General features: G+C 45.1%; 1 protein-coding gene across 5 annotated transcripts in view; it reads left to right on the top strand.

Moving 5' to 3' along the window:
- Positions 1-9,987, top strand: part of PDE1A (phosphodiesterase 1A) — a 135,888-nt gene extending 125,901 nt beyond the window's left edge. For 4 of the 5 annotated variants that reach the window (XM_081024168.1, XM_081024170.1, XM_081024169.1 and 1 more), the window contains 3 exons: positions 2,010-2,303; positions 8,242-8,356; positions 9,826-9,987. In XM_081024168.1, coding sequence (XP_080880294.1) covers positions 2,010-2,303; positions 8,242-8,312 — 365 coding nt within the window. In that variant the 3' untranslated portion in view covers positions 8,313-8,356; positions 9,826-9,987. The remainder of the gene's footprint in view (positions 1-2,009; positions 2,304-8,241; positions 8,357-9,825) is intronic. The other variant, XM_081024172.1, reaches the window with a different exon arrangement.
- Positions 9,988-10,442: the final 455 nt, after the last annotated feature.

Here is a 10,442-nt window from a genome sequence, read left to right on the forward strand (position 1 = left end):
AGCCAGTTCACACCTGCCTGCTTTAATTCTTCATATTTTTAAATTTAATTGGTTATTTTCTTTTTCTAAAATTTTCTTATATATTAGCCAATTAATGTCCATATTTTTCTTTTTTTACTGCTATTGCTTCTATCGGTGACAACCAACAAGGCGTTTTGGGTTCCAATAATTTTTTGTTTCTTTCCCATACAGTAAATAGATATTTTCTTATTATGTGACTGAGGAATCCTCTTTGGATTTTAACTTTATTACAGTGGTACCTCTGGTTATGAACTTACCGTATTTTTCGCTCTATAAGACGCACCAGACCACAAGACGCACCTAGTTTTTGGAGGAGGAAAACAAGAAAAAAATTATTCTGAATCCCAGAAGCCAGAACAGCGAGAAGGATCGTTGTTCTGGCTTCTGGGATAGCTGCACAGCCTCTTCAGGGCAGCGGGATGAAGGCTCCCCGTGCCCTGAAGAGGCTTCGCGCAGCAAAGCCAGAAGCTAGACCAGCAAGAGGGAGCACTCGCAGCGATCCCTCTCGCTGTTCTGGCTTCTGGGATAGCTGCGCAGCCTGCATTCACTCCATAAGACACACACACATTTCCCCTTACTTTTTAGGAGGGAAAAAGTGCGTCTTATAGAGCGAAAAATACGGTAATTTGTTCTGGAGGTCCATTCTTAACCTGAAACCATTCTTATCCTGAGGTACCATTTTAGCTAATGGGGCCTACCGCTGCTGCCATGCTGCCGCCGTGTGATTTCTGTTCTCATCCTGAGGTAAAGTTCTTAACCCGATGTACTACTTCCGGGTTAGAGGAGTCTGTAACCCGAAGTGTTTGTAATCTGAGGTGTTTGTAACCCGAGGTACCACTGTATATCCCAGATAACTGTGCCAGCCGAACCTATTTTTTCAGCCTTCGATGTCTAATATATTTGCTTTTTAAAAAATCATCCATTCTTTAAGCCATACTAAACATGCTACCTCATAATACAATTTGAGGTCTGGTAATGCAAACCCCCCTCTGTCTTTCATTTCCATTAGCAGTTTGTACTTTATCCTTGGGTTTTTTGCCCTGCCATATAAATTTTGCCAAATCTCTCTGCCATTCCTTAAAGCAATTTAGTCTTCTTATTATTGGGATTGTTTGAAAAAGAAACAACATTTTCGGTAGCACAGTCATCTTTATTGTAGCTATCCTTCCCCATAGTGACAAATTTAGCCTATTCCAAATCTCCAAGTCTTTTTTTATTTCTTTCCATGTTTTGGCATAGTCATCATTATATAAATTTATGCTTTTTACCGTGATCCAGATTCCTACGCATTTAACTTTGTTTGTTATCGTTAGCCCGGTCTTATTTACTAGCTCTAATTTTTCTTGTTCGTTCATATTTTTCACTAATAATTTTGTTTTATCTTTATTCAGTTTAAAGCCTGAAACCATTCATTTTTCCCATTGCTTCTGTTATACTTTCTGTTGGATTTTCTATCGTAATGATGACGTCGGCAAATGCTTTTAATTTGTAAGATCTATTTCCCAATTTGATCCCTTTTATTCTTGGTTCTTCCCCTATTTCCTTTAATAATGTTTCCACTGTTGTTATAAAGAAAAGTGGTGATAGTGGGCAGCCTTGTCTGATGGCTTTAGAAATATTAAACGTTTCTGATAAATTGTTATTTATTATCAATTTGACTTTTTGATTTTTATATATCGCTTTTATGCCGCATCCAATTTTCTCTCCTAATTCCATTACATCAATAGTTTTCTCCATAAATTTCCAAGACACATTATCAAAAGCCTTTTCCAGCATCCACCAGCATCAGTGCAGTTTTTTTATCAGGCCTCATATCCAAATATGTATTGATCACCATTCTTGTGTTATTATACATTTGCCTCCCTGGAATGAAGCCCGCTTGATCGTCATTGATAATTCTCTTCAAAATCTTTTTTAATCTATCCGCCAATATTCCTGCAAATAATTTATAATCTGAATTTAGTAAAGAAATTGTTACTGTTCTGTAGAAGAACAAGTGCCAAAAGCTGGTGGGGAGAGAAAGGAACAGAAAGGCCAAAGCCGATGTGCTACAGACCCGTTGCTAGAAGAGGTGGCAATGGAGACACCAAATGAGAAGAGCAAGGAAAGCGGTGGTGAAAGGCCATCTGTGGACTTGTCCCATACCTCTGTCATCCTTCAAGTGCACTCTCTCAATTCCCTGCCCAAACCATCTGACTCTGAGATCTCACCAAAGGATTCTTTGAATGGAAAAGGGACTGCGGATGTACAGCAAGGCACAAAACCTTGTGCTCCACTAAATGGTAAGAGAACATCAGCAAGCATGCCTTGGATGGGTTTTGTTTTTAATCTAATTTTCCATTACAGATTCTCACATTCAAATCAATATAACCATACAATAATCATCAACTTCCCCCTTTCCCCCACTCCACGGTTCATTTTCGTTATCCATTACCACTGCGTATCCCAATTACTCCCTATATTTTCTTTTATCCCCATTTTCATTATATCTTTACTTAATTTAAACTGCTGAATTTGCTGTAACCCTGCTAATGTTTTATCCTGCTTACAATGATTCTTCAGATATTCTACAAACATTTTCCAGTCTTCCTTGAAGCCTCCTTCTTCCCATTCTCTCATTCTATTCGTTAAATTTTCTAATTCTGCATATTTCATCAGTTTCGTCTGCCACTTCTCCTTTTATTGGCATCGTTCTCTCTCTCCATTTCTGAGCATATATCGTTCAAGGCTGCTGTGGTTGTGTGGGTTGTTAGGATTTTGGACGTGCCACCATATTTATTCCATCTCCATTCAGTCATAGTTACTAAAATAAGGTATTCAACCCTGCAGTTAACAGATCGCACCTTATGCAAGCGTGCACAGACTAATAGGTCTCTATGTAAAAGAAATTAGCCAGTACAAAAATGTAGCCAGATTCAGCTATGAGCAACGAGTTATAGTGTTGCTTGGGAATTCTAAAATACCCCCTCCCCCCAAACCCTGAGATTTATAAATCACTAATGGCAGTTTGTTAGTATCTAGATGTTAATAAACTCTGGTCAACCTGGAAAACACCTGTCCCAGATCCATCCCCAAATTAATTTGAGGGACAGGCTAGTGTTTAATCAGAGCTTTAAAAACCCTATGCAGTTTGGAGGGGCAGGGAAGGAGATGTTGCGTCTCCCCGCCTCCCCACAACCAGGGGCAGAGGAAAGGGGGTGCGGTAGGCGCAGGCCACCCCAGGTGTTACCACTGAGGGGAGTGACAAAATGCCGGGTGGCACTCACTGCAGGGCCTGCAGCATGCCCGAGTCACATGTCTCTCCTGGGAGAGACGTGGTGGATTGGGAATGCGCAGGCTCCACACTGCCCAAACCGTCTGCCCGCTGCCTCCCCCCAGCTGTAGAGCGGCTGAGTGGGAGGAGGCAGGCAGACTCCAGAGGCCCTGCAGTGTGCTCTGCCCCTATGGGCAGCTCATCCTGCCCCTGGGCGTGCCGCCCCGGGCAGCTGAGCAGCTTCCTCCGCTGCTGCCTGCAACCACACCGCAGAGAGTAGGAGAGTTCTGTCCTGCTGGGTATTCCCTGCACAGATCCCTGCAGGCAGTAGGATTGTTTAGGGAAGCTTTTAATGTTTGATGTATTACGGTATTTTAATATTTTTTGGGAAGCTGCCCAGAGTGGCTGGGGAAGCCCAGCCAGATGGGTGGGGTATAAATAAATTATTATTATTATTATTATTATTATTACCCATTTGGTGGGCCTCCCATGTACCGCAGCTTCATGTACTGTGTCTGCTTGGCCTCCCGCCTCTGGCATCATTGCCCCCCCCCCGTGTCTTGGCTTGTTGTGGTTCAGGTCCCAGCCACCGCCACTAATGGCAGCGCCACCTGCCCCTGCTCCATGGCTGCCTCGCTTATCCTTCACCGCTGCCATCGCTGCATTATGGGAAACAGCTCTCCCTGAGCCAGCCACAACTCACTCACTGCTGCCTCTCAGGTTGACATTTCAGGATAGGAAGCAGATCTTCGTCAACGCACGCAAGTCCACTTTCCTCTGTTGAAGGGATGTAGCCCTCCATAAGCTGTTGGATCACACCTCCCATGATCTATGACTGTCGGTCATGCTATCTGAGGCTGATGGGAACTGGAGACATAACATCCAGAGGGGCACAGTGGTGTAGTGGTTAAGAGCGGTAGACTCGTAATCTGGTGAACTGGGCTCGATTCCCTGCTCCTCCACATGCAGCTGCTAGTCACACTTCTCTGCAGTCTCTCAGCCCCACACACCTCACAGAGTGTTTGTTGTGGGGGAGGAAGGGAAAGGAGAATGTTAGCTGCTTTGAGGCTCCGGGTAGTGATAAAGCGGGATATCAAATCCAAACTCTTCTTTGCTCTATTGAAGCAGCCAGGTGCTCAACACCTTCATTTGTGCATCTGAACATATACAGGGTTTGGGGGACATCATTTTTGCATACTGTGCTACAGCCTTCCATTGGTTTCAGTAGGAGTTACCGCCTCCTTCCTTGGAGGTTTTTAAGCAGAGGTTGGATGGTCATGGATGCTTTAGCTGAGATTCCTGCATTGCAGGGGGTTGGGCCAGATGACCCCTGGGGTCCCATCCAATTCTGCACTCCTATGATTCTATGATATAGCTGCAGAGTGAAAGATCGAGCATTGGAGATCAGATTTATATAGGCATCTGGATTCACATTTCCCTATACTTTCCTTGCAATGCCTTTCTGGGCTCCACTGAAATAGCTGAGTGCATATTTTGATATGGGTTGGAATCTACACATTCCCATCCAGGGCTATCAGTTATTACACGTGATCATGAACGCTTTGGGGTGGGGCCTTGGTTTCTAAATCTCCGATAAAAAGTTTGGTGAAGCATCCAAAAGAAAAAGCTCAGACTATATTAATAGAAGCTATTAAACTTCTATTAAACTTGTTATTTATTTGCTGAATGCCAAGGTTGCTGGGAAAGTAATGCTCACCTTTTCTAAGTAAATAGCGAGGGCTGGTTTCTTTTTCTGGCTGAGCAAATCCTCCGCCTGTTATTACAGCACGTCCCACTAATTGTAGGCACTTAATATCATTGGAATCCCATGGGCCAAGTCATTTGTACTGAAAAATAAAGAACAGGTTCCATTGCTAATTTTACATGATTTTAATGTGATGCACTCCAAAACGGAAAGTCGATGTAGAAGCTTTCATTTCATTAATATGGAACATTCCTTTGCTAGTACGGAATGGGAAAAGGGAATAGCTAGAAAGCCCTTCATCATACACTGTGATAATTAACTTGGATTAAAACTAATGAAACCAACTGCAGCCGACATTCTGATGGGGATGGAATTTGTCTATGTTATCTGTAGGAAAAGCATTGCTGTAAATAGAATTCTACAGCTTATGTTTTATGTTAACATTATAGTGATATTAAGTGTGAGTTTGGAAAGGGAGATTGAGTTGCTGAGGGAAAATGGCTGTGATCTTCCCCACTTTTTGACTGGGACCTGCTAGTGGGTCACAGCCTGATCCAAAGTGGGTCATGACAGGGGCCCTACCATCATGCAAATATATGGTAATTGGTTAAGAAATGGAGCCCCCAATGAATGCATGTTTGGGTTAACAGTGGGTCCTGGGTCTGGAAAGGTTGAAAAATGATTAGCCAATCAGCACACATACAAAAGATTATTGATTTCAGTGGGAGAAAGCGAAGGATTCATCATCAACGAGAACTGAAGCTGCAGTCCTGTACAACTATATCGGCTGATTGCTGGGTCTGGCGAAGCCCATTGCAAAGCATTCTTCAGGACCCCATTGCAGAGCCACTTTGCAAGGCGCTTCTCAAAACCTGCCATTCAGCTGATCATCAGGATTTGCAAATTCTTTTTCACAGGGCTTTGCAGGCATCAGAAATCAGTGTTTAGGAAGAAATCTAATTCTGTTCTTGTTTAAAGGCAAACATGTTGACACTTTCTGAAATAGTATGTGAACCGAAACACAGCTATCCATCAAAATCTGAACTTCTCTAGATTTTGCAATGCAGTTCTCTAGCCAACTTCTGTGTGTGGGGGGGGGGGGGGAGAGAATATGCCAGAGAAACATGCATAAAATGCATACAATAGTGAAACTAACAAAATAAAAGAGCATTATATTACAGGCAGGGCCGTCTTTACCCGGGGGTGCAAGGGGTGCAGGGCACCCGGGCCCCGAATTCTGGGGGGCACCAGGCACCCGCCACTGAAGCCACCTAAGCTCTTAACTATCTACCTGTTATGAAATAATAAATAATTTTGATCAAGCTAGAAAAACAAAATACATATATACCTAGGTATTACCGAAATGTATACCTACTGTTTCACTAAAGGACTTTTGACTTTGTGCGCTCATTTACCAAAGACGTGCTGCTCCAGCAGTGGTGCTTGTCATTCACAATGGCGGCACTTGTCAGACCCAACGACAGCGCTTGTCATTCACAACAGCACCATGCACGCGAAATTAACCCTTACATCGACATATTATATTACGTATTGTATTGAGCTGCTATGTGGCAGCAGGGTCAGCGGCACCTTTGACACGACTGATGTTTCTCCTAAGTAGGTGCCTAAACAATACTTATAAGTTTAATTGTGGTGGTGGTGTATACTTAAGTATAAGTGTGTTGTAAATAAATGAGTAAATAAAATAGTTTGTTTCTTTTTCCTCCCTTCTTTTGTAAACAAGAGATAAGGCGTAAGCGTGGTGTTTGACATAAGCATAATAAAAGTTAATTTGGGGGCTAAACCAAATTTGGGGGCGCTGGGTGGATCTTTGCACCCTGGCGGCGTATATGCTAATGACAGCGTTGATTATGGGAAATTGCTTTGCAAAGATTTCTATGCTAGGCAAAATTGCATATATAAATGTGTCTATTAGGATAAATTTGAACTAAAATGCTGGTGGGTTTTCAGGAGGACTTTTTAAATTAAATTGCAAATTGGTGTGGGATTGTGGAGAACTGAATTTAAGACTGGAAAAAATGAGAATTGGAGAGAACCTGAAACTGGCAGATTCTCCCATCCCTCTTGGTGGCACCTGAAAATCTCTTTTAGCTGGACCAGGCTTTTGCCTGCTCCACACCTGATGTCATATATCTGTGGTTTTCAACCAGTGTGTCATGACACCCTGGGGTGCCTTGAATGATGGTCAGGGGTGCTGTGGGCAACACTGGCCTCTGTCCCTCCTTCCTTCCCTCCCTCCTCTGATGCCCTCTCATGTCTCTGCCTCCCAAAGGCTTGCACAGCTGTTTGTGCAGCAGCCCTGACTGCAAGCTCCCCAGGCGAATCGTGTATCTGGGGCTGGTCAGGGGGTGCTGGTTGCCAGGAGCTGAGGTGGCCTCAGAGTAAGCAAGCAAGCAAGCAGGTGAGGGAGCCCAGCCAGCCAGTCCACCAGCCCTTGATGTTGGGAATGGACAGACAAGTCCCAGGTCCCTGTGGGGCAGTGTGAGGAGGCAACTCTCTTTGGGGCAGGGAGAGGACAGCTCAGAGATCGGGGCAGCAGTAGCGGCTGCCCAGAGGACTTCCAAGGAGAGGGGAGAGGAGACTGAGGGAACACTCCACAAGGGAGGGTGTTCAAAAAAGGGTGAGAGCCTGTCAGTTCTACAGGTGAGGAGTGACATAAATGGACTCCTGAGCCCCACAGGGCTGTTGCAGAAAGAATGTAGTTGGTCAAGGGAGCATGGACTCAGAAAGGTTGAAAACCTCTGTCATATATGATGGCAGGTAGGCATGGCTTGGCCAATATGGCCTATGGGCCAAATGGAGAGGTCTGCTGGACCTAAATAGGCCTGCGGACCAGAGGTTCCCCACCCTGATTTGCCCACTTACCTGGGAGTCAGCCCCATTGTGCTCAAACGGGATTTACTTCTCAGTAGACGTGTATGGAATTGTGCCATAGATGTGCTTAACTGTGTCTGCATCTCCTGGTTCTCAAGGCTAATGCAGAATTTAAGTAGCATATACAGTTCTCCACCCACCACCACCATTTGCAGCCATCTTGTGAGGTGCATTAGGCTGAGAGGCCCTAGGCCAGCCAAGAAGTTTCATGATTGATTGGGAATTTGAACCAACCCAGGCTTTCCTGGACATAGTCCAACACTTCAACTGCTAGGCCACACTTAGACAGTCAAGGCCACATAATAGCTGGCTCACGTGACCTATGTGGAGACTTTTTTTTTAAAAAAAGCTTTGTTTTTCTTTCCAGGTGAGCCTAACCTCAATAAGACCCCAGAAGTGACCCCTGAAGAACAGAAGCAGAAGCTGCTCCGCAACTAGATGAGCTGCATCCTCAAATGTTTCTGCTGTTTTGAGAAGCATAGGTAATTGTTTTCCTACCTGGTTTTCCCCTTGCGACAGAGCCCTGAGAATTAAGTTGCCACGGGGTCGCGAAATGGCTCCAAGTCACATTAAAGGCTTTGCATCCCATCACTCTGTTTTCTGTATCTGGGTGACTGTTTTATCTGAACAGTTAAAAGAAGAAGCCTCATAAAGTTGTAATGGGATGGAGCGTGTCCAAGAGAAGGAAGTCCGGTTGCAGGAGAGACATGTATCTCAATTGCTTGGGATCCAAGTATCCCCATGAGGCAAGTTAGCGTTGACCGTGGGGGCCAGTTTTGCCAATGCAGTGGCTCGAATTATCAGGAGGAGACAACCGACGACACTGTGTGGAATTGTTGCCCATGTGTGCTGAGGCTGGGAGTGAAGAGGGAGAGGTGGCGCTAGGGTACTTTTTTTGGTATTACAATTCATCACTGCAACTTTCACATTTTCAAAACTTTGGAGAAAAACAGGAAATAGGGCGCTGTTTGCCTATCGTGCCCCCTTAGTGGAAGGATTTCTGCTTCTGCCATGGGACTTTCTCCTCTCTCTTCCCTCTGTGTGTGCACCTCTCACCCTCCCCGAATCTGCTCTGCAGGATTAATGGAACCCATGGAACAGATTTAGGGGGTACACTGGGGGAGGAGAGGTGGGGGGGACCACTCTGTTGCACAAGCAGAAATCCTTCCACTGATGGAAAGTTCACTCGGTACTATGTTGGATTCTGCACATAGCCAGTCATGCTGCCTTTGTTGGAATGAAGCCACAGAGTTTCCCTTCTGACTCCAGTGTTGCTGCTGCTTACCTGGATAGGACTGGGACAGGGCACAGTGGTGATGGTGAGGTTGTTCCCATGGTACTGCCTTCTTCAGCACCCTGCTTGGCTTAGCTCTGCCCAGGTAAACAGCATCAATACTAACCTTGGGAGGGGGACCTCCATAGCTCCACACACACCCCCTTCACCACACCTGGAAATAACCCACTGTACTTTCATGTCCTTATTGTTGTAGCATGTGGCATACCTTTCGATTTTTAAAAATCCACTCTTCAGTCAGTGTGGTGTAGTGGTTAAGAGTGGTAGTCTCGTAATCTGGTGAACCGGGTTCGCGTCTCCGCTCCTCCACATGCACCTGCTGGGTGACCTTGGGCTAGTCACACTTTGTTGAAGTCTCTCAGCCCCACTCACCTCACAGAGTGTTTGTTGTGGGGGAGGAAGGGAAAGGAGAATGTTAGCCGCTTTGAGACTCCTGAAGGGGAGTGAAAGGCGAGATATCAAATCCAAACTCTTCTTCTTCTACTTCATCAAGCAGGTGCTACTTAATGACACTGGGAGAATCAGCATCCTTCAGTGTGTAGTCCATTCTCCTTTGTAACCTTCAAAATGTTCAGTTTCATTACTCCACAGTTAAATGCCTTGAGTTTCGCACAACAGCAAATCTCAGCCTCCTCCCTCCTCCATTTCTGTTTACAGGATGAACAGTGCAGCACTAAGACATCTCCATTCCCCACGAGGCTGTTACCTTCTGTGCCAAATCATCCTTGGACCATCCTATCTATAGACGCAAAACTGATGGATACTGAAACATTAAACGCTACAAAGCCCTGAGCTGGTAACTCAAGGCACTTAATAGCAGCGCTGGATATGTGGAATTATTTTGTTCCTTCTTCTGGTCCTGCTACCCCTCAGCTTTGCTGGAATGCATTTCCAGCCAATTTCCTTTGAAATCCATGAACGAATGTTGCCATGTGCAATGTGGGCTGAAGACTGACTGGCTAGCAGAGACTTCTGGACAGCCTGCTTGGGACAGAAAGCACAACCACGGCTTGTAGATGACCGAGGGGTGCAGTGGGTGGGTGGCATATCAAGCTGAAGTCGCTACAGACAGCCGCAGCCTTTCCTTCTCACAGCCCTGTTGCATAATGACGCTCATGTCTGCATTTATGCGGGTCCTTTTCTTTTTCAAAGCGCGGGAGAGAGATTCCGAAAAGCTGTACTGAAAAATTCAGGAGTCGCGGAAAAGCCTCTTGAATGAGCAGTGAATGTATTGTTGACACCATTCTGTGTTTAGGTGGTGGGAGCAGGTGTTT

Source organism: Podarcis pityusensis (genome assembly GCF_964106645.2).
Source record: "Podarcis pityusensis genome assembly, chromosome: 1".
NCBI lineage: Eukaryota > Metazoa > Chordata > Lepidosauria > Squamata > Lacertidae > Podarcis > Podarcis pityusensis.